The 25,583-nt window shown below is 36.6% G+C and overlaps 1 protein-coding gene across 2 annotated transcripts in view; it reads left to right on the top strand.

Moving 5' to 3' along the window:
• Nucleotides 1–25,583, top strand: part of PRKN (parkin RBR E3 ubiquitin protein ligase) — a 732,905-nt gene that overhangs the window by 132,211 nt on the left and 575,111 nt on the right. For both annotated transcript variants that reach the window (XM_069852200.1, XM_069852199.1), the window contains exon 2: nucleotides 6,961–7,124. In XM_069852200.1, coding sequence (XP_069708301.1) covers nucleotides 6,961–7,124 — 164 coding nt within the window. The remainder of the gene's footprint in view (nucleotides 1–6,960; nucleotides 7,125–25,583) is intronic.

The raw sequence follows: 25,583 nt of genomic DNA, 5'->3' as shown, positions 1-25,583 counted from the left end.
AGGCCTAATGCTGCCAGTTATGGCTCAGCAGTGAGTGATAACTTATTAAGTCATGGTTAACTTTGTTGCATGTATCTGTCAGTCTGGGCCTGGTGCAAAACATACAGCAGGGTATTTTGCTAGGAAAACTTCATGACAATGCACTGATACCTGCAATGATAACCCTCTCATCTCAGGGTAGTTTTTAAGGTGTGGATTTTCAACTATACAGACTGAAATGTGTGAAATCATTATCTCTGAGACACTATCTCACTCCTTGTGTAGACAGCAGAGGTTCTGTAGCTGGATTTCCGTCTTTATAGAAGAAGGGAACTGTTGGCAGCATGTTCAGTGCAAAGGCGTCAAGTCTCAGGATCTTGCTATCTCAACTTGTCTCCAATTTGTCGGAATGTGGCAATTTTAATGAAAAGACATCTGTTTGTGAGTTTTCTTGAAGAGAGTTGAGGATGTTTTTACTAGGCTACATGAATTCTTATGGAATTTTATTTTATCACATGTATATGTCAAGAAAAATATCATGCAAGCCAGCTGGCCAGAGCTTTGTGAGAGTGACAGCAGCCACCGAAGCAGGACTTGAAGTAATGGAAGTAGGATATAAATTAAAATGGAACCAACTTAACCACCCTGCTCTCTGGTGCTTCTGGGAAAAAACATCTTGGGAAGGCCTCCAATTGTTAAGAAAAAGACTGCAACCAGTTCCAGACTACTGCAGCTGCTGTAGACAGACACTTCAAAGAGCTTTGCACGAGGTTGTTTTACCATTTAATTTGATTTCCAAAAACACGTGCTGACTGGCTGTTTATTATTAAGCCTGCCAGAGCTCTGAGATGTTCCTTTACAGACCTGACTTCAACTTGCACTGTCCCCCAGCTCATCTTTTTCTTTCCATTTCTTGTTCCTCTTTAATCTATGAATTTACTTCTTTCCCTTTTGCCATTCCCTTGACACACTGAAAACCAGGAAATAACAATAAAAACTTGTGGAACAAGATTTACTGCTATCACATTATATTGTGTTCTGCTGGTAGTTCCTTGCACTACATATATCCTACAGTTGCATTTCTACAATTTAGGTTGTAGAAATTCCAGGCAGCAACAGACATTCACTTGGGGTTTATAAAGTGCCTACAAATGTATCTTGTGTTCATTAAATATAAAGATTAAAATAATAGAACAGTATCTTGCCATAGGATTGAAGATAGAGGAGCCCTAGCATCTGATAACAATAAATTATTTTATTTACAGAAATAAAAAAAGATACTTCAAACAGCTGCCCTAAGCCTGTGCCTTGAGAGGTGATAGGCACTTATGCCATAACAAAGACATACAGAACATTTCCACAGTGCTCTAGTAGATGGTGAGGATTGTACATTGTCTTGATTTCTACCTTCTCTTCCCTGATTTTAAGCTTCACTACACTGGTTACTTATATTGTATAAATTATTAATCACTGTTTATGAGAAAGATTTAATATTGAAAAGGAAGAGATAATTCTTTCTAGCGTGAAATAGTTTAGATGTAGGTCTCTGATCCAAGAAGGGCTGTGTTCTCAGGTCAAGTCCTGAGCCAAAGAGGAATTGATCAATACAGGCAAATACTGTCATAAGACTTTTTTTCCGGGTCTTAGGAAAATGTATTTCAAAAGTCTTGTCGTCTGACTGAAGTAGGGAAAGGGCTTTTAAAAATAAAAAACAGTTTCACATATTTTACAATGCCTTTGGGTTAAACCCTGGTTTTATTCTTTTTGTCCCTAGGAAGAGTGGGTAATAAGGAGTACTTAAAGCTGTCCTAGTTATTATGGACACAATGTAGTTGCTCAGCAATAATATCTTAAAGTTTAAATGTGTGCATTCTAATGCCACAGATCATGTATTGTAGGGTTTAGCTTTTGCTTGGTGTGCAGCAAAACACAAATGTCTTATTCATTGCTTAGAAAGAAAATAAAAAAGCCTATTTTATGTCAAAATTAAAGTTTATGTTTGTAGCAATGTAAAAACATCTACAACTTTTTTTTTTTCCCTTTCTTGGCACAGTTCAATTATTTTGGTTCTATCTATTGGTATTGTGCCTTCATAATTTGTTCACTACGAGGGTCTAAGCTTCTCCAATGTGCAATGTTTATCTGCTCAATTCAGAACTGGAAAACTTGTAGGATTGATGGTAACAGGAGTTAAAGCTTTTTCACTTTTGGTATGACTTGCCAAAGATGAAAGGCTCCTGGATCTCAGGGCCCTGCAAAATGGCCTGCTGAGATCCTGTCAGGGGTACCAGCCCACCAGCTTTCTTCCAGCCTTCACCTGAAATTCTGTAGCTCCCTTGCACACCTGCCCCATGTACTTGTGTCTGACTTTAACCAGTTTGTATGTTCATTTGCTTAAATTTCCTGTTCAGTTTGTAATAACATGCTGGACTGTAAACAGGAACAGATACAACATAAGGGATGGATAGATGGCCAGGATCAGTAATATCTTAAAGTACCCAAGATTTTAGTTCCAGTCTTCTTCGTTTATGTTCCCTTCACTAGCAATTCCTATATTACGGCGTGGGGAAGTTATTCATCATATTGCATCCTAAGTGGTTAATTATACTGCTAACTCCATTTTGATACTGAGTGCAATGATATGTGATACTGTTGGTGAAACACGAAATCTTCAGGACATTAATACTTTGTTTGGGAACTGATGTACTTCTGTATTGTATTCATGTGATTGAAATGCCTCATTGTACGTGAATTTGTTAACTCAAGTCCCTTCAAAGGTGATAACACCTTAATTTTATTAGTCACTCCAATACAAATCCACTAAAAGCCAAGTAGTTGAGTTCCTTAGGAACTTTTAATTAAAATTACTGTTGGGCTGCCTCTATCATGAAACACTGGTGTTTCATTATGAGTATAGCACTCACTTCCGTCTGGGATTTGTGCTGGTACTTTGTTCTGAGAGAGAGAATCCAAACAGAGGGGTCCACACAACAAGACTGTAAGAATAAAGAAGTAGTATATTTTCCATGAAGTGCTGCAGAATGAAAATGTTTTAACACTTACATGGTACTTCTTGTTTAATGAAGAAATAATTAAAAATCAATACGTTGAATTTTTTATTTATTTGAGATGAAAACCAATGTCAAAATAGTGAAACTTCCCACAACTGGGAACCAAGATTTAAATTCCACTCAGTATTTACCTCTGCATATGCCTCCACTCTCTGGTCCAGTTGGGGCATCAGGGAGAGATGGAGGGTTGCATTTTTTACTTCTCACTTCTGTTTCCCTAAATTGCCAGCCTCTCTGGGGAGGCTTGTTACATTCTGTTAGCTAGCTTTAACCTTTCTGTATATAGTCTTCTGTGTCTTCTTTTTACCTGAATGCATTTCATATACCCTGCAACTCTGTGTATTCTGATTTTGTAGTATCAGTTTCTAGGGGAAATGCATTGCTCAGTACAAATGTATTTCCTGCTCTTACACTCTGAACTGAGAACTTTTCCCTTTGCCACGCTTGCAGAAGTGATGTGCCAAAGGTGTAAGCCTGCAGTCTTTAAAGAAGACAATCTTCACCACTTGACTCATTATGCCAGACAAAAAATTCTTGCTGTGTAGGTACATGCTTGAAAAAAATGAGTATTTTCACAGGAGGCATGGGAAGTTCCTCTAGAAATCCTCATGCACTTTCTAAGCCTTCCAAACTATCCAAATCCAATAGTATCCAACTCCTTAAATGTAAAATTGAAATTGCATGAAGTTGTACATCATAGATATTGAAGGACATAGTGATATATACACGTATTTCTTTTGTATTCACTCTTTTCAATTATACCACTTTCCTCTGTGGACTTAAAATTGATATTTTGAAGGTATGTGGAGATTCAGATAGATACCAAGAGGGATTTACAAAAGCACTTAGGTGCCTCTTGATCCCTCTGGGAATCAGAGCCTTGTGATGTTTGCAGAGATTATATTTGTCATGACAGTTAAGACTCACAAAGTTTCCTTTTATCAGACTACTTTTACGGTTTGTCACCTCTTACAGATGTAGGAGTAGGAGAACTGATCCAAATGGAGCCTCTTTTCTTCAGCTTAGTTTGGCTACTTCTTAACTTTAGTAATGTGATTTATTTCTTTTGGATTTCCATCAGTAGTTTAGGCCTCAGGTAAATTCTCTAATCTTCTGTTAATCCGATATTTATTTAACTTGCAGTAAACAAACATTAAATTCCAAGTCTTTTCAAAGGATGTGTTCTTTGGAAGAGGTCTAAAATGTCTGCATAACTTCATCTGTGATCTCATGAATGATGTGGGCTGTTAAGAGTATCAACTTGACGGTGATGATTTAATTATTGAGTTGAAATGTCAAAAACGAAAGAAAAAGTTTCTTTTCCCCAAAAAGGCAGCTTGAAATATTATACTGATGAAATCCTGGTTTTATTTCACTGAAGACAGAAGTTTTGTATTTAATCTTTTTATGCTCTCTGCAAGTAAGCAAAGATCCCTTCTACTCTATTATGTTAAAAAGAGTGGATGGATTGCAGATTTTATAATAGAATAAATGTGTTTAAGGACACAATATTGTGGATTAGAACTTTCCAGCAAGCAGATATTGGCATTCTGGCATTATTTTGAATTAGCTCTTCAGGTTCTTAAAAGAGTAGCTGTAATATTTTCTGTGGAGTGCAAAATGTTGCACCACACACACTTGTTTCCCATGCTTGTTTGTGGTTGCAAGTGTGAGACTGAAACTTCTGCTACCTTGTACACATTGGGAGAAGGAAACTATACCCATTGGAAGTGAATAAATTTAAACTTATTTGGGGGAGCGAGTGGAAATTGTTGATGATGGACATGAATTAAGCTTGCAATGTGTTGGATTTATACTGTCTTTAAGAATGAGTACTGCTTTATAATTAATTTAAATGACACTCTGCTTGTTTATGCTTTCTTTATCAAGTACTTTCTTCTTAACAGTACTTACTTCTTACCAGTACTTCCTTCTTCCCAGTACATTTGATTTGCAGAGGCAATGCACTTACTAACTTTTTTTGTTTCTGAGACCAATAGCACTGGTTTTCATAGGGCTAAAGATAAAGGGGTTTATTTATTAGTTATAAAGAAGTATTTGGAATTGTACGTGTATGCTTTTTATGTGTGTATGCAAGCATATCTATATAAATGTGTAAAAAATATATGCACGTAGTCAAGTAGTCAGAGATTAGCATATTAAAAAAGTATATTCTCCACTGATTTAACTATGTATTTTACTACCAGCCCTGATAAAGTTATTTAGTTGAGCAATATGAGTGTTCCACTAGCTGGAACTACTTTTTGTCATATTAAGTCCTCCTTTACTCTCCAAATCACAATAAAAATAAAATTCACGTTCTGCTGATTTTTCTGAACAGTCTGAATATACAGCTTGCAAAGCTTAGTTATTTCCAGAACACCTTTAAATAGAGATCCAAACCAGTAACAAGATGTACTGCAGGAGGCTGTGTAACACACTGCAGGGCATATATGCTGCACCCCGCCTGACACTGCATTATGCAATCTTACCCTACATTTTGGTACACTAAGAGAATGTTCTCAAGTGCAAAACTTAAAACTTAAAACTTTTATTGGTATATGGCCTTGTCCCTTAAAGATTAGCCAAATCTGAATTGGAAGTTGAAAAATTGCAGGTATTTTGCTGAGCATTCTTTGCTCAGCAAAGCAGCAGCAGAGTTTTCAGCCATGTTCAAATGCCCTTAAATAATCTGATAACTGTGTAGTAGTCAGATAGACTTGAAGTGTTTGAAAAATCATAAAGATCAAATTTTCAGTTTAAAAATCATTATTTCTTCAAACTATACCTATACTTTTCTTCTCATGCTTCTGTTAGACACCAGAAATGCAAAGGAATAGCATCTTCAGCCCAAACATTGCAGTGGGAATGGGAAATAAATCTTTAAGACGGCTCGTTGTTACAATCAATACCCAAGCAGTTTAGGTGACAGGTACCCACCACCTAATTGATATAAATGATTTTTTGTTTTATATTGGGTTTTGCTAATTCCTTTGCTTCCTGCCTGTGGAGCTATTGGTCGAAGCAGTCCAGTGGGGATGTGCCTACTGTTCATCCAATCTCTGTGACTGATATGGGTGTAATGAGGTTTCTTCCTATTTGATAGTTCTTGTAGTCATTCTGTGACCATGGGTTCCACGAGCACGTTCAGACTCCTTATGAGAAACAGCTCTGACAGCTGAATGGCAGGAAGCTTATGAGTTTATTTGCCAGCCTTCTCTGGATGTATAAACCAGTTGCTGCAGCTCTAAAAATTATATGACTGGTGCAGTAGTGATTTTCTGCGCTGAAGTTGGATGCCGGCAGGAGTTATGTACTGCAGATATTTTAGTGAACTCTGAAAAGACCACGCTCTAATACAACACTCCCAAACATTTCTGCTAGCATGCGATTTTTCTCTCCATTATTATCTTCTGTAGAATTATAGCTGTGGGAAACCAGTTTGTATGACTGTGATTTACTGTGTAACAAGGAATATTTTTCCTTTGTATTATTTAATGCACTTTGGCTCTAAAGAATACCTCAGTTTCCTGCATTTATTTTTTATGTGCAGTGGGGTAGAGCACCGGGGGCACAGAAGTGTGTTTGCCCTGTGCGCACTAAGCTTAGGACTGAACTGAAATCTGTTGTGCCAATTAGCGGCTACTTAGACAGCTGCCTCACTGGGTCTCTTTTGATTCTGCCTGTTCTCTGTAATTTCTAACACTGCCAAGGGGAAACACGTGGGTTTTGTTTATTGGTCACTAACTATTCTGTGATGGGTTTCAAAATGGTACGCTGCAGTATTCATAGCTTTTTTCTGAAAATAGTATGTGCTCCCTGAAATTGAAGAGTAAGCCTCTCATAGTCACTCTAGTACAAACACGTCATGAGGAATGCTTGCCTTAAAAGGTGTTTTACTCTTGTTCAGTGTTTGTCAGGTTCAACTCAAGCCATGGCTTCCCCGTGGAGGTTGGTTCAGACTCAAGCATCCTCCAGCTGAAGGAGGTGGTTGCCCAGCGACAGGGAGTTCCAGCTGACCAGCTGCGGGTGATTTTTGCAGGAAGGGAGCTCAGCAATGACTTGACACTGCAGGTAAGTCTCCCTTGGAAGCTCTGCTTCTGGACTGCTGCCAGCTCCACTGCCTCTAATGCTGCCAATCTGACATTCATGCCTGAGATCTAATAGAATAAATAGTGTCTGGGGATTCCTTGAACTTTACTCCACACTGCTTCATTAATTCTGACCTTCTTAATTATGCATTAAAACAGCAAGCAGGAAAGATAGAGGAAGAGAGGGAATACGAGAGGGAGAGCACGAGAGTGAGCTGTGCCTAGTGAATAAATGTTTACTGACTACAGAAGCAAGCCATGCACAATTTCTGTATGTGTTCAATTTCTATCTTACTTATGCTATTTGAATCTTAATGAAGAAGGATGTGAATAAATTGCTCTAAATCAGGCTGCACAGTCATCACATTTTATAGAATTTATAACCCAATTGTGACCCCTGGAGGATAGCTACAGGGCTGCTCCAGCTCCATGTGCTGCTGTGCGCATGCAGGTGAAAGCGTTGCTGGAGGGATGGTTCCAGATCAGAAAGCTCACAGAAGCGTACTCCAAACCACTGAACTCATAAACGTGTGAAGCTAAGAGATGAACAGGGAGTATGGAAGAGCAGCTATAAGTAGGTATAGGAATTTCAGCTCCTGAAGGTTAGCTAACTGTTCTCTTCAATAAATGCAGAGGGGTGTTCATCAACGGTGAGCAATAGTAAGCATGGAAAGATAGGTTCAACTTTCTTGTTGCTTTGCTCCCATTACCAGTACTGCCACAGTTGCTTTGTAAATATTTCTGTATACCCTGTGTGTGGGTTTGGCAGTTCACTCGGATAGCCAGGGCTCAGCATAAGATGACACATTTATGACATTTGGGGAACTTGGGGAAACCTATTGGCCTTTGAACAGAGTGCAAATACTAATTTAACAAAATTGCTGTCCTTCTGCAGTGGTATCAAAGAACTGCAGATGCAGTCTGCAGTAGTGCAGGTGATTATATAAAAGATCCCTCACAGGCAGAACTATTTCCGATTAATTGGCACTCATATTTCAGAAGTATTGCTGTATTTAGGATGGCTGCTGAGCTTAGGTACAGAAAGTCACTAGTGTATTGATGACCTATCAGTGTTTCTCCTTGGGTATGATATTTATTGCTTTGCAAAGGGTTTTAGGGAATTTCAGCACACAAAAGAAGGTATAGAAATGCAAGTTGACAGTCTCCAATGCATCACTCGTGGGTAGTGTTAATGCATACATTCACCACACGAACAGCAATGTGCTTCACTTACTTATATGTATCTGAAACTGTAAGAATGAAAAAAAAAAAAGTAATGTGATTTGTAGAAGTTTATCAGTTGCCAGTTGCTAGATGTGGGTGTCTGTCAGGAGCTTCTGAACCACTTAGTATTTCCTGAGAAGCTGTAGGTATTGGTGTTACTGCCGTTTTATGCCAGTATGAAACACAGATTTTGAGCCACAGTTTACACTTGCAGCCAAGTTAGTCATCGGCTACAATGTACTATTTGCTGAAAGGTAGATTAAAAATTGCTTTCCAAATATACAGTCCTGCTCATGACTGACTTAATTGCATTGGAATGTCAGAATTACCATTGTTATTTAGCAGACTGGACCTGGACTCGTTGCTTTGACTCTTGGCTTCTAAAGCAGGTAGGAAGTTCAAAAGTTGTTTCAAATGCTATAAGCCATACTTCTGTGTTTAAGTGTCCTAAATATCGCAGTGCTTCATATCATCAACAGTGTATCAACTACATTTTTATTCCTGATATCTATTTAAGTATATTTTACTTCTGTGTCTGCAGGTTTGTTTTTTTTCTGTAATATGTTTATGTATGTTTGTTTCTTTACTGTAGAAATTTTTCAGCACAAGAACATTTGAGAGTTTGAGTTGTTTGAGTTTCTATGGTAGGCTCTTTGCACCTTTTTGTATAAGCAGTTCAATGCTAGTAAAACTTAAGTGCTAGTGAAATACTAACTTCTGGCATTTATGTTGCATCTGTAATTTCAGAGTTAACATCACGTACAAGCAATGTAACTTGTTCTTGTTTTCTAGACCTATGGATTTGCATGCAGAATAAGAAAAATACAATATGGATTTGTACTCAGCTGACTTTTTAAAGTTATTTCATTTTATGGTAGTCTAGAATTTCTAGTGAGACCATTTTACCCTTCCATTTTTCATAAATTACTTTTGAACTCATTTGTCCAAGATACCATGGGAGAATCTGGAGGTCAGGAAGGAGAACTGATAGTATTATAGATAATGAGATGATAGAGGACATGGGAAAAGCTGTGATAGTCACAAGACTATGGATCAAGGATGTAGGAAATACTTCAGGATAGTAAACTTTATTGGTTTCACAGCTAACAGAACAACTAGATTTGGCTTGACAGCTACTTTAGGATCTCAGGCAACTGATACAAAACATAACTGAGAATGTGAAAGCTGCATTTGTTTTCCTGTTTGGAGAGAGCAAAAATCCTTCATGGTAGCTGAAACCTGTAAAAAAGAAATTAAGCTGGAATGGACAAACATTAAAGAGAAATTTAAATAAAACAGAAGGTGCCAAGTTGAGATTTGAATAAATAATTTGATATCAACAACAAGAGTAAAAACAATTGCAGGAAGGATAAAAATGAAAAATGTGTGGAGACATTTAATTTGGCACCTCAGGTAAGTGTTTTGCTCTTGAAAGAAGAGAGGAAGACTAAACACTGATTCAACTGTGCACAGGGGAGATCAATACCTTAGTGACTGAGGGGCAAGTGGTGAAATTAGAGCCATGGTAAAGAAAGATTGGTAATGACTGGATGAAGAATGAGATCTGCAAATTTTGGTCTCATAGGATGGAATTAGAGCAATGAGCTACTTCCTAAAAGCACAGTGAAAGTTGTCACTTTAAGGGTGCTAAATATTCTGAAGAATGATGAAGAGCTCCCTGCTGAGTACAGTTCACTTTGGAATGAATAGAAGTAATTAATTTATATGTACCCAAAATAGGAATTCTTTCAGAAGGCTGTCATAGATATGTGAGAACATACCTATGTTCAGTGAACAGATCTTTGTTTGGCAACTGTAATGGCAAAAGAGTAATAGAACTATAACTGACTCATGAAAGGAATAAACAGGAATCAGCTGCATATCAGGAATATTTAAATGTTGTAGCAGGAGATGACTGCTTACAATAATATTCTCCTTACCTCTAAAAATGATAAAATTAGTTGACAAGCCTTCTGGAAGCGAAATATGTAGAATTTATTTATGCACAATTTTACTTAATGCAAGCAATTTGAAAATTACTGTTGATATTAGAAGGAGTGTTAAATTAGTACAGGCTTGCCCTTTCTTGGAGAACTCAAAATCCCTTTGCATGAATAAGCTCTTTGCAAATAGTTTGTAAGAGATATTCCCTGCCTTGCAGGGCTCACAGTATAAATGAATAAGGCAGACAAATGATGTGATGCGAATCAGTAGCCTGGCTTTTTCACAGTCAGTAGCAAAACAGGGATAGAATTAAGTCTTCTGTTTCCAAATCCAGTACCATTTCTTTCTGACAGTATTTCTTCTGTGAGGCAAATGTAGAAAATACAGTTCTTTGAAACAGAAGAAGACTATATATGTGATTAGTGGCAGGACTTGTTAGTTTTAGCACAGTGCTCCTCTGAGACTGCTTCCACATCAAGAGCTAGCTTGTGTTTAACTGGAGCATAGGCTCAAAGCTTGGAGCATAGGCTTTGCATGAATTTGACTTTGGCAGCATCCATCCATGTAGCTGCTTTTCTGCAATTATTTATACATATATTCAAGAAACAAACAAACATAACTAGAAGTATTGTTAAACACTTGTATGTGAGCTGATGAGCATAACTGAAAATGAATAAAAAGAAGTGACATAACTGTAGCAACAGAGATGATCATCTCTGCAGAGGAGGGAAAAGTGAAGTGGTTGGGGAGAAACAGTGCTGTAAGTAACGCTAGCTCACTGCAGTTTGACAGTGGTTTGGAAAAAGTATGTTATGATGTGGAAGGGTTTCTGAATAGTAAACATTAGAGGTCAGTACAGAGGGTACCTGGTTCTACTGAAAGCACTTTCCAGTGCTATTGTGTGAAAAACTCAAGGACAGAGAGCACCTTGTAACAATGTGTCCCAGTTCCTCTCTCATGAAAATAGGTTATCATTGATACCATTGTTCTCAGTGAACAACTTTTTTAGCACAAACAAATATTTGAACAATGGAACACTGCATTTTGAAAAAGGACCTTGCGTACCTAAATGTGTGGCAACTTTCTTACTGTCTACAGCAGAGCTTTCAGAAGTTCTTATATCTGTTTGAGTTTACTGAAAGTACAAAGGAGAAACCAGATGACACGGTGCAAAATGTGTCCCTGAGTACCAAAGAACCTCCATGTGCTCAAATTCAGTTATAAATCCATGAACACTAAGATTAGAATGAGTCTTTTAACATACAAAACAGGTTGTGCCTTTTGTTGCAACCTACAGGTTTGTATATAGGATACAAATCACTCATGGGAACATCTTTGATATTCAGCAGTTCTCTGGGTTACAGAATACAGCTGAGCCAATGTTTGCATACATAAATGCTATTTGGAGAGATTTTCCCCTCAGAAATTCTGACTGAATCAATCATCCTATATGAAATTTAAATAAAGAAAATTATTTTATGTGTGTTTGTTTAAATCAGTATTTTGGGTCAATATTTGATCAGCCTGTGGATCTTTTCTTACTTGTAAAGCTGGAAGAAATGTTAATTTGGTATATTATATTAAGAAAGAAAATCTAGTGGTGCCATCTGTGTTGCCAGGTGGTATGGACTTGGCTAAAAGAATGAATAACCATACTGCTCTCTCTTGCTTCTTTTGATACCTGCAGACTCACTGTATGTGACAACACAGACTCTACATGTTGAATAAGTTTTTCCAAGACTTGTGATGGGCCTCGTAGCATTAAATACCCATAATGAATGTGGAATGTACCATGTAGCCATATTTAGTAGGAAATTAAGTCAGGGCCAGCTCAGGTCTACAGGTTTTCCATATCTGTCTAAGTGGATATATTACTCGTTAATTGTTCTGGCAGATCAAAATCTAAAAGCGTTAATAAATTAGACATTCAACCCTAGCAGCACTTTTCCATTCTGCTTTTAAATACATTGCTGTTCTATTCTTTTTATGCTAAATTTTTCCTGGAAGTAGGAGACTATGAAAAAGCTATAGCTAAATAAGAGATAAACTATCTTCAGGTCATTTGATAACTGGAGATAGTGCTTGGGCCACGTTTCAGGGGGCTGCAGCATCTAGCATGGCCTTGAACATTGCTCATACCTTCCGGATTCTTCTGACGTTTCTTAAATATGTTAGTTAGTCTGCTGATGGTTGAGAAGGAAATATGACAGGGTTTTCTTCACAAACTTTCTGCAGTGTGCACTTTCAACAAATTTGTGTTCAATTTCTAGAAGTATCTGGGTTTTGGTAACTAGATGAATTCTATGTTGCCCACTAAATCTGGTTCATAGTTCCTGGAATAGCGTTGCTAGTACCATTATTCTTATAGGAGTCATATGGCTCGTTATATTTCTGAATGACTTGTATTGCTGTTTAAGAATAATTTCAAAATTTCTAAATGAGTTTCTTTTGCTTTCCACGTTTCCACTTTGCTGCCCAGGTTGGGAGTCTATTGAAATAATTTCCATTCCATCAATGGTTGTTATTATCTTCTTATATGTGAGAACATGTTCAGGCAGCAGATGAATTTTTTTTTAACTTCTTTTCTCTTAGGCAGTTAAAATATACTACATTGAGGCCATTAAGTAAATTTTATGAAATCCATTTCTGAAAAGAGCAGTTGCATTGTGTAGGACTGATAGAGAAACCACAATACTATTTGCACAAAATGCAGTATGTTGATAAGAAACTGCTCCGGCAAATCACTGTAGTTCTTCTCAAGACATATATAGTGTTTCAGAATTAAATTATATTGAAAATTGCACTACTATTAGATGTGGTTTTGTTTTCTACCTGAATACTTGCATTAGGCAAGCACTTGAATCTTTCTTGCTCATCATCAGTATAATCTAATTCATGTATTTACAAAGCTGTCTGGTTTTTTTGATTTGGATTCTGCTTTAGGTTGTGTGACAAAAACCTTCAAAAAGTGGCAGTTGTTGGAGTGGTGGCAGTTAGTAATATCTTTTATGAGTTTGTGAATCATGATAGTAAAAGAAAGGTCAGCCCACACCTTTCATTCATCACCTTTCTGAATTGCTCTGGTGAAAATGTGATTAGCACATTGCACACCATTACCAAAAGCTAGTTGAATTAGCAGAAATTCAAGGGTAAGGGGGATATTTCCTTCCTTCTTCCTACCCTCACCCTGAAAGAAAAATATGGCATTAACTATTCTGTTGGACTACACTTATAAGAAACGATCAATCGAGACTATGTATTTTCTAACGCATAATTAAATAGTAGAATAATTGACAAATATTTGTGTTGTGTTAAAAGACAAGCAAAATTAGGATGTAATTAACACTTTGCATAGTGAAAATATTGGATTAAGAAATGGGAAACAGGAAGAGAATATCCATGGATTATTTTTTAACACTGAGAACTTTATCTCTGGAAAATAAAATCATAAAGGGAGAGATGGAAAATGCAGTGCTGGAAATGTATTTTAATATAGCAGGTAGCACACCGAATCTACCTCCTTAACAGAAGAGTGGAATATAGCCACTTGTCATTATAATTTCTTTCCTTTAGTCTTAATTTTACTTAAATTTTTACAGCTCTAATCATCTGAAATGTCATCTGTAATACATTCATGTTTGTAATTATCAAGGTCACACAACTATTTAGTAAACCATTCTGTGTCTTCTTATTTTATTTTTGTTTTTCAAGCTTTCTCTGTCATTTTAAGTGAAAATGTGGGAGGGAAACTTTAAATGCTTTATATCTGATTAGAGTTTTCATCACAGACTAGCCTCCAACTCTAGGAAATGCAGAATTATTCCCATCAGGAGCACCTTTGATGAAGGTGAGTGGGAGGAGAGAAAAAAAATCAAACAAACAGAATTGTTTCATTATAACAGCAAAGGCCCTGTGAAAAGAAATAACATTGGTCCTAAAAAAATTACACCAACACAGCGTTAAAGAGAAAGAAGGCAATTATTTTAGGAGTTATTGAAGCAAAAGTAAGTGTATTAATTCCTTATATATCATTTCATTGGAGCAACCCTCAATGAATTTACAATTCCCAGAAGGTTTCTTATGACCTCTACAAGCCTGTTGAAGAAATGAATGTGAAATGTTTTTTAAAAAAATAAATTAGTAATAAGTGGAACTACAGAGCAATGCAATTTTCTCTCTTCATTTAGACTAAATAAAGCAGTAAAAGCACCTTTTCCTCAAATTAAATAATTTTCAATTTCTTTGTATACAGAGCAGGTTGTTATTAATTTTTTTTCAGGTAAAACATTGGTTCCATTGATTTAGTGAAAGTGGTGCCGTTGTTTTTCTGTGAGCCAACATTCTCCCTCTTATCCTCTCTCCCTCATTTTCTCTCTTGACCATTCTCTCGCTCTTCTTCTTTCTCCCTTTTTCTCTTTCTCTTTCACATAGTTTCCTTACTGTCCTGGGGAAGTTCCTCAGTTAGTGTGATATGCTGTACCTTCCATCTGTAGAAGTACAGATGTGACTTCCCTTTCCCACTGAGCCCCGTTTCCAGTGCTGTTCCTGAATGAATTGGTCACTGTTTTCGTCACTTGTGCTGCTTTTCTCGTTTTTAGTTTCCCACAGTTCAAGTCACTTTTACTTCCATTTCAGCCCTTACCGATCAATTTCAGTTCTTTGAAATCCTGTTTACTTCCAATATCTGTTGCCCATTGCATGTTAAAACAGCTTAGGAAACTAATGGTTCTTTCTAATCTTTCCCTTCCCCAGCCTGAAAGAGAAAACTAAGTTGCCTTGCAGACTTGCTCTACCTGCCAGTGAGCTGACATCTTCTTCTGCTTGGGGTTTCTGTCTCTCATTGGATGATGTGTTTCTGTATTAGCTTCCAGTACCTGAAGGGGCTACAGGAAAGCTGGGGAGGGACTGTTTACAAAGGCTTGTAGTGATAGGATGAGGGATAATGGCTATACATTGGAGAGGGGAAGATCTAGACTAGAAATAAGGAGGAATTTCTTCACCATGAGAGTGGTGAGGCACTGGCCCAGGTTGCCCAGGGAAGCTGTGGCTGCCCGGTCCCTGGAGGTGTTCAAGACCAGGTTGGATGGGCCCTTGGGCAGCCTGATCTAGTTGGACGTGTCTCTGCCCATGGCAGGGGGTTGGAACTGGATGATTTTTAAGGTCCCTTCCAACTCAAACCATTCTATGATTCTAACTGCTGACCTTGTTTTCTGGTCTTGTATCTAACCAAGAAGCTGACAGATCTGTAGGAGGCTACAGAGCTACAGGATAATCTGCAGGTAGTGGAGGTGGCCTTGTGGGAAATCTGGGGACGATATTCTCATCTCCAACAGGTGTGTCCCTGAGAGGGACTTCATGCATGTCTTCATATCAGTTTGTCTATGTATGCATGATAATATATAAAAGGTAACAACTTATTTTAGGTAATTTTAAAAAGATATGTGAATGTTGGCAATTTATTGATTGATGAGGTTACGCTTCTCATGAAGAGACATGTGCATGACACCACAGTTGCTAGTTATACGGTAGAATTAATATAAAAAAGATACCAATAGCGAAACATCTTTAAACTTCAAAAACATCTCTAATACAGTTTTCTGTATTAACTAGTAGACATAAACCAGCATGATGGAAACATATAAAAATATTATTGTCATATATTTGGTATGCGTGATATACCAGAGCTCTGACTTCATGATTTGTTTCTTATGCAGCTCATCCCAAATTATCCTATAAAATATTTTTACTGTACTGCCTTAGTATCTTTAACATATCAATCTATTCATTTGTATCTTTTACAGTATGCAACATATTGTGAGTACAAAACAGACGAATGTATGCAAGTATGTTTAGGTACAGAAAATAATAGCTACCTTCCTCTTTAGCCAACATCATATAACCTTTATTCCTGCATTATTTTCATTACACTAGATGGTGATTTGGGGTCTTTGTTTAACATTCATCTTACAGCTGTGTGTTTATTACTACAGCTTAAGTACACATAATTTAACTTGTCCGAGCTTCAGGAAAGGAAGAATCAATCAAAGTTAAAACATTTTAATGTTTCTACTGTCAGAATTTTATAGCAAAAGTGTCTCAATGACAGTAAATGGCAATAAATAAATTTAAATGACTGATTGGATGTACATCATCGGAAGAGTTATTCTTTGTGAAATTGTTCCCTTTTTCTTTATTAATAGTGAAAACTGTAGTGCCTTTCTTATAAATGTACAAAGATGCTCATGTTTTTAATATGGGAATTTTCATGTAATATTCTATGCAAGTCTTGTTTCTGGGAAGCAAGTAGTAGTGGAAACTTCTGCTAGTTTTCTTAAAACAATTTTCTAAATTTTTATGCTGTCATAGGAGGATTTTCAATGCACTCCACTATGACAAACCCAGAAAGAGAGGAAGTGGTTCAACAAAGCAGCAGAATCACAAGAGAGAAAAAGGATAGATTTAGAAATATGTGCTATGCTGATGTAAACATTTCAAGACTGAGTATAAGAAGGTTTGAAGGATTGTGGGTATTTCAGATAAAAAGGGTTCAGGTAGACCTGAAAGGTTCAACAGACAGGCTTATGCTTAATTAGATGGCATTTGCTAAATGTGAGGGAGATTGAACAACTGAAGAAAAATCTATTATACAGCAGGGTTCATGAAGCATCTGAAGTTGTGCTACCAGGCAGGTAAGCAAAAGATAAGGTGAAGGTTAAGATACATTAGATATGACTGCAAAAGCAAGGAAACCCAAGGAACTGGATTACAAAAATATATGAATTGACTGCAACCACCATTAAGACAACATTTAAAAATTTTCCAGTAACTATTGGAAATGGAAATTTTCAGTATGTCAATATATTTCATAATGTAAGGCTACTTGGGGAGAATATAAAGAACTACTTTCAAGGCCTGACACCAAAAATAACAGAGATGAACATGTAACTGCCTTCAAAAGCTGAGTGATTGCATCCAGAAATCTACCTCAGTGGTAGACCCACATAGTGGGTCACTAGACCTAAGTGATGTGTTAAGCTTATCATCAGCTAAGATTAAAGACCCCTTGAAAAATGGTGATTATTATTTTTTTAAATAAAAAGACTAGAATTCTATTCAGTACATTTTTAAAGAAGAGAAAAAAAATCCAAACTGAAGAGCAGTAATCCATGCAAGTCTATTGTCTGGGAAGCAGAAGCACTCTAGCTCATTTGCCTCACTTGAGGTAGGCTGAGAGTGCATTACCTACAAAAATAAATTCAAACAAAATATTAAATTTAAACCTGCTCAACATACTCATTGTTAGCATTTATAATGAAGTCAGATACTGGGAATTGTTATCCTATAGCCATTCTAAATACATTATAGGAAACAAAGGAAACAAGATTTGGGAGGGTTGAATCGGTAAATGTTGATTTAGTGGGATATCTTTCCAACCAGAAATGTTGGCCATGTAAGTACTATTCAGCCAGGTAAGCACTTAGCCTTATTGTAAATTAGAGCTGTAAGTTCTAATTCTGATTTCAGAAGGGTGGAGAAACTGGATGCAGTAACACATGACTGTATTAGTACCTACACTATGAGCTTGCAATGATTTGTGCACTTGCTTTTCAGAGGACCATCTTGTAAATGTCATACTTTATCACTGCAGAGGTAATAAAAGCAGCATCCCCAGAAGTGTTCATTTCTGATGGAATTCATTGCTGATCTCATCTATTTAAGTGAATGCAAATGAAAGTTCTCTCGCCTGTTTCTCTGAAGGATTGATGCATTTCTGACTGGTGAGCACTGGCACAGTGTCAGTCTCCAGAAACAAATGGAGAAAGATTGACACAGAATGGGTTCATACCTCAAGTAGCCACTGGATTTAATATCCTTGTGTCTCTGAGTGTATATGTGTCAGTCATAAAGTAGTCTGTGAATTACTTATCTCCTGACATAATTCAAATCTCTCAGAAATGTTATTTTTCTATTAAAAAGAAGGATTGACTTTGCAAGGCCCCTATGGCCTATAGAAAATATTGAAAAAAATGCTATCAATAAATAAATGAAATATAGAACTGGAGAGGGAATTCACTTTGTTCACATTAGTGGAAACTTTCATATGTTCTGTTATTTCACTGCATTAGGAGACATGCTACTTCCATTGTAAGGTAATTTAGTGTGATGTATTGTATATTTATAGTTAAAGCTAAAAATTGAACTTTTCTAGCAGCAGAGAACAGTAATAGCCCTGCAGGATATACCCTGACTCACAGTGAGGCCAGTATCTGCAGTTTTAAAGTTACACTGTATGGGAGACTAGCAGTCAAGCCTAGGGTTTCTAGTGCTGGAAAGTAGTTGCATTAGAGTTTAGAAGAGAGAGGATCTGAAAGAGAAATAACCTTTCCTAAAATGAAAGAAAGATTTGCCTTGCTTTTGAGGCTTGTTTTGTCACTGCCTACTTTGAAATCTCTTTGTGGTAGCTTCATCAGTCCTTTTTTAAATGGCATTGGCATGCTGACATTTCAAAAGGTGCATACAGGGAACGGCACATGAGGTCTTGTTGCTGAAGGCTGTGTGTCATGTCCTGACTTCATTACTACAAGAAGGAGGCTGAAGTATGCATTCTAATGTCCCTGTAACTCAATAATTCTCATAGTTCAGTAACTTTAAGTTGTTTGGAAGAAGTCTACTTAATTTTCTTGAGTAAAATGGAATTTAAAGGAATTACTTATTTGGCTTTGTATGGCTGCTGGTTTCCTGTGTAAGTCAAGAAAAGCTTGTGACATGCACTTATATCCCTTTTTTCGTTGTAATAGTAAGTTACATAGATGCAATTTGATTATATCATGGCACATTAATTCATTTCCAGCCTTTCATCCTGGAATGTGAACTGCAGGGCTTGAGCTGTAAGACGTACTGCATCACTTGCATTGTAATCTGTCAGTATTGCTGCTTTTGTGGTTTAGTCTACTGTTACATAGACTATGTTAGAGGTTCCTTCTTGTGCAGTCAAAATACATTGGCGGTGTAAGGAAAAGTACTCTTTCTAGACACTTATTCAGATTTTTTCTTTTTTGTTGATCTCAAATATGTTTGCTTCAGTCAAGATTTCATACAATACAGGATTCAGATTGATGACCTGAATTCTCATGGACCAGCCTTTTGGAGACTTCCTACCCTAAATCTGAATTAAATATGAATCATACTTGCATTTTTTTAATCACACTTCCATTTAGAATTGGGGCTTTGATGTTTTTGTTTGCTCTATACTTTACCTCTTCTGCAATTTACTACAGTTTTATATAAGATAGGTCAAATGCTGCCTGTAAAGCAGTGTTTGTGTTTTCAATTGAATGTTCTGTGAAAGAACTAAGGTGCTGTGTTTTTCCTACCTGCCTACAACTGTTTTCCTTTCTAGCCTAGTGGGAAGATGTGTATTTTATCATGCCTTGTGTCAGTGTATAATAACAAAAGCTTACTCTCAGTTTATTTTCAGCTTTTAGTTTTGAAACAATAAAACAACAACTGGAAAGCAAAAGCATACATTAATGATGACTGCAGATGTTAAGATGCCTGCTTTAGGGAGTAAAGCTGGACAGATAATACTGCTAAAGATTGAGTCTTTCTATGCCCTCTACTTACTTACTACTGAACTAGTTACCCAAGCCCTCAGAAACCTTTTTTGTTAATCTGTATGATAAGAATATTGTGGAGGTTGAAAGAAATAGAAGACAGAGTTAATTGAACCTCATGAAAAAGGAGCTCAAATAGGACCTCCTGGTTCGGTGGTCAATCACTGTACCAAAAACTTCATTTGCATTGCTAGCCACTCGGCACTACACAGCAGACCACTACTGATTTACTGCTGTCTCTCAGGACTGTCTGTCAGTGCAGAGATCTATCTAGTTCATGCTCTGTGAGTCTGGGGAGCCAAACACTCTACTAGATTAGCAGAAAATACAAATTAGATATAAAATGACAGAGTATATTGTAAAAAGGGTTCTTCCCATTTACTACCTAGGGAGAGGTATATAGGTCAGGTATCCTAATGTGGATAAGGAATGCACTTGTTTTATTTATTTTGCAGTGTAGTCCTGGAGTGCATGAAGACAGATATTTTTGGTTGAAAAGAAGCACTCAGCTGCTACTGACATTTAGTCTATGGAACGTGACTGAAGTGATTCTGAAATAAAACCCTCTGAAATGCCCTCTTTGTGAATGTTGGGTCCTCACAATCAGTTGTTTGGCTCTGCAGACTTCCTGTTGCTGAGCATCACTTCCTACTGACTCAGGTGTAGCTGTTCCTTAGTGAGATCCGCTTATGTGAAGAGGCAGTGCATATCATCTTCAAAATTATCTTTCTCAAAAGATAAAAAAACTGGAAAACTTAGAGGAAAAATAAGAATAATACAATATATTCTGTAGTAAAGATACTCTTCAGGATATGTTTATCCTTTTCCTATATGTTGAGTATTTCATTTGCATTCAAAACATGCACATTGAGTCAACATTCACCAACTTGTAAAGAAAATGAAATGATGTTACTCCATACTCAAGAATGCAGTACTGCATCTCTGCTTTCTTTCTCAGACTGTAATTTATTTGTAGTAGATGTTAAAGTCTAATACACTCAGAATTGCATTTTACTCTTTCCTGTGGTTAATATGCTGTTGTGTTTCCTCACCAAAGAGTTGTGGTTTAACCAGTAGTAAAGGAAACAGGCATTTTCACATCAGGTGGCAGAATTTGTTTCTATACCTTTTGACTCCTCTGCCAGACACTGAGAATTAAATAATTTGTTAACAATAATTTGATTTCTGAATGGAAGTTCTGCACAATTCCCTCATACTACAAAAATGGGAAAAATAAGACAGGAAAAAATATAAGGCATAGTGTAATGTTCCAAGTGATGTCTCTTGTAGGGAGCGGTTGTATGACTGTTCAGCTATCTATTTTAGAAAGAGATTTTCTAAATATATTATATTGTAGTATATTATGTAAATATATTTTAATCAACTGTGTGTAATGTGCAAAGCCACCTGAAATGTTTTGTCGATGTGACCTTCTTCAAAATAACAGTGTGTGCTCATAAGCCTAACATAAATATCAAAACTAGAGTAACTTAAAATCTGTCCTTCAGAAAAGACCCCACTTTTCCCTGCCATTGCCAAATGCCCACTCTTGTTAGTTTAAGAATTCAAAGTTACATTTAGAATGCCATATTTTAGAGCTGATTCTACTTATCTCAATTCTGTATTCCCAGTCTGCCCTAACTCAACAAACACCGAAGGTTCCCACAGAGAAATAACTGTTGGTTTATTTTTATACAAGAAAAAAAGCTATCTGACATTATATTACTATAACTGTTGCAGAAAAACACATAGTATTGTGTGTTAGTGATTTAATTGGGACTGCAGATGAGATTGGTTTCAGTTTCATGTAATTATTATAGGTCTCTCCATAGTTTTCTGCAGAGGATGCCATGCTTTCAAAATGATGTATATGTGTGTCCAGATAGTACATAGAACATAACTTCCTGAACACTGTAGTGCAAAGTTCATTTGCATTTTGGGTTTTAAGGCAATTTAGCAAATTTCATTACTATGAGCTATTTTTACATCCTGTTGAATATACTATATATATATATAAATATGACTTCGTAGTCTTTCTCATTCCCAGGGAAAAGTTAGTCCCAAAGCCACCATTTCATTTGCTCTGTTGTAGGTGATTGGAAGGTCTGGGAGAGAACTTTCATTGCAAGTTATTAATTTTTGGTTTTTATTCACAGCAAGTAATTATCTTAACTGATTCTCTTACATCTTTTTTTTTTTTCCAATTATGAGTAGTTTGTGAATCAGTATCAATGTTGCAAGATACTTTCCAAAGTTGGAAATGTGTGTAAAGTTTTGCTAAAGAGTTTATGTACAATTGAAAAACAGATTGGGGGGGGGCATGTTCTTGACTTGTGTTTAACACTTTGAATCACATTTACAATAGGAAAACAAAATAGTCTGGGGAGAAATTGCTGCCCTGTTTATGAATAAAACTCTGCTTGCAAACTTTGAAGGAGGGAGTAAATAATGATAATTAACCAGTTTAGGCAAAAATGTAAAAAAAAAAGTTAATATTCTAAGTTTATTGGTGAGTCTGACATAAGAGGCCCCTTTGCAAAATGGGAAAAAAAAATGTATTAAAGAACTGTTTTCAGCCGGCATTCTTTGAGGTAACAGTTTTCTTGTAGTCTTAATAGAAGTATAAACATAATGATAAAAAGTAATATATATAATATTATTATTTATAACATATTTCATTTTTTAAGGCTTCTTATGTGTTGCTGGTTCTAATAAAATCAAGTTTAGTTGTTTCACTTCAGATTTTTTTCATGTTTCAAAAACTAGTGCTGTTCAAATCTTAGATGAGCAGGACAAACTAAGCTTTTAGGTAGGAGTTACATTGCTTGAAATTGGAAGCAGTCACTTCTCCATGCTAACAGTTTTCAAGATGAGAAGACATGGAATCGAGCTTTAGAGTATAATATCCCATCTTATTCTAAGGTTTGTCGCATAACTGAGCACCAAATGAATGAAATCTCTGTATTCTTATGACTTAATTAGCATGAAATTATCTGGGAAAAGCTCTGTTTGCTCAAATATTTGTTTGCAATATGGTTTTAACAGAACAGAAAAATTGTTCAAAACAAATGTGTCCAGATACAGAATAACGTGGGAATATATAGAATTCAAAGTCCTTAACACTTTAGCCATCAGGCAGCTTATGCTTCTGTCATACCAGAACAGCAGCAGAAGCACACTGTGGCATAGTGGCATCTCCTCCCCTTCGCTGGAAATCCTAGGAACCTCCAACAGATGTACTTTATGGAGATAATTGCTGCTAGAGGTGCAGAGAGAAAAAAAATATCAAACTAGGCCCTAATTTATCCCATTTTTGATGATGGAGTGCATTGCCTTTGCACTGTGAAGTGTGTAATAGCTGATAGTATATTTTGCCCCTTTCTGCAAGCATAACATTCAAAATAAATTTTAATTAGTGAATTTTAAATAGAATTAATTGGGCAAAACTTGGGTGTATTTAGATTGAAAGGTCTTTTTTTTTTTTTTCTAGATGACAAATCAGTTGACAATTTCTGGACATGAAACTGTTCAGAGTACTACAAGTTAATAATATTTCAACATATTTTGCTGCAAATTTCTAATGCATACGAACAGAATGTTGGTAAATGCCAGGAAAATACTAGTACAGAAAATAGTGAAATTTATTAAATATGAATCAAATCTCTATGTCCCTACTGTAAGCAAGCAAAAAAAAAAAAAAATTTGATCATATATATTGGTTGCTAACTCTTTCCTGAATTAATAAAAATCAGCTAAACTGTTGGCCTGAGTCAGTTGTTCCATAGAACTACCACCCTCCACATGAAGAAACTCTTCAATTCCTTATACTATTTCCCATCTTCATTGTCAGCATATGATGTATTACTTTCAGTTAGTTACTAATTAATTGGAATTGTTTATTTCAGATAAATGTTATCTCAGCTTCACGCTGGCAGAATATTTGCATAATTCACACTATTTATTTTACTCCTGCAACTTCTGGAGATGTTGTGTTGGAAGTTTTGTGTGGCTTTTCAACTTCAATTCATTGACAGGAGGAAATACAAAAAACGTACAGATATTAGGAAGCCTTTGGAAAACATATAAAATCATCTGGGTAATTGTGAGAGCTATTGTTATGTCATGTTCTGAGGCAATAGATGTACCATAGGTTTTATCTGGATGTCATTTTTTCAAATAGAAGCTATGTCATTCCTTGTGACAACTTTGTTCTGTCTCTTCAGGTCAGGAAACAGGAACCTTCATGTCAAAATGCTGAAGTGCCTTTTTGGAAACAGCTGAAATGTCCTACTCATTCCTTCTCAAAATGTTTAAGTTTTTATAATAATAAAATATCACCCAGTCACTGAACACATCTGGTATTGTCTCCACTGGGTATTTCTCTGCAGAAAGAAAAAATGTCATATTTTTTAAATCCTGCTGCTATTCTTGGACAGTTAAACCTATCAAGGAAAGAAATGGATGCTTAGATATTAATTTATACTTGGAGGTGATTTAAAATCAGTGGAATTTAACAGGTAGCATACCTATTACTGCCACATACTAAGTAGATGGTCTTCTTCCAGTATAAGAAAATGTGGGTTTGATTTTACTTGCCTCACTTTTGAGATGGTTAAAACTATACTGTCAAACCTTAGGAGACTGAATAAAAAGATATATGTGGGAAATTGACCTTATATGGTAGAATTTTTCTGGGTAGACAAATGCTTAGGCAGTATTATCAAAATTTGGATCCTTAGAGAAAAATACACAAGCTCAGGATCTGGCAGAAAGACCAAATGAAACCTTGAATTGAAAGTGATAGGGAAGATGGAAGATAACTGAAATTCATGCTTCTTCTGTGATCCCATTCAGAGTCTTTTACTTTGTATAAACTAAGCAAAAAAAGTGAAGCCCATGCTGCAGGATTTTTCTTAAGAAGGTCACGGTAGATGTCTGCTTATATCAGACACTTACATAGCATGTAGCGATTACTCTTAAAAGATGAACTCTGCTAGCTAAAAGTAACTGAAAAAATGATTTTATTTTGATATTCATTTACAGGGAGAATTGCTCTCTCTTTACAGCATTAAAATCTCCTAAATTACTTCTATTTAGTTCTTGTTCTGTCTTCAATCAATAGAAAAAAAGCAGCATCAGAAAAGGAACACAGTAGTTTTTCCCACACCAAACACTATATTTTCTTTCAAAACACGCATGAGCACACATGCTCTGCTTCACTGAAAATAAATGTTCTTCAGACTTCAAAAAAGTGACCTGGATGAGGAAGCAGAGTGTATCCTCAGCAGGTTAGCAGATGATAGATAACTGGGCAGAGTGATTAATATAGCGGAAGGCTTTGCTGCCATTCAGTGAGATCTGGACAAGCTGGAAAGTTGGGTGGAGAGGAACCTAATGGAGTTCAACAAAGGCAAGTGTCCTGCACCTTGGGAGGAATAACCCCCTACAACAGTACAGCTTAGGAGCTGACCTGCTGGAAAGCAGCTCTGTGGAGAAGGACTTGGAAGTCCTGGTGGACAGCAAGCTAACTGTGAGCCAGCAGTGTGCCTTAGTGCCAATGGTATCCTGGGTTGCATTAAGAAGAGTGTGGCAAGCAGGTCAAGGGAGGTTATTTCCTCCTCTGGCTACTGTGCCCTAGGGTGGCTGTATCTGGAATACTG

Source organism: Phaenicophaeus curvirostris, chromosome 2 (genome assembly GCF_032191515.1).
Source record: "Phaenicophaeus curvirostris isolate KB17595 chromosome 2, BPBGC_Pcur_1.0, whole genome shotgun sequence".
Lineage (NCBI taxonomy): Eukaryota > Metazoa > Chordata > Aves > Cuculiformes > Cuculidae > Phaenicophaeus > Phaenicophaeus curvirostris.
This window is presented reverse-complemented; position numbering and strand designations above follow the sequence as displayed.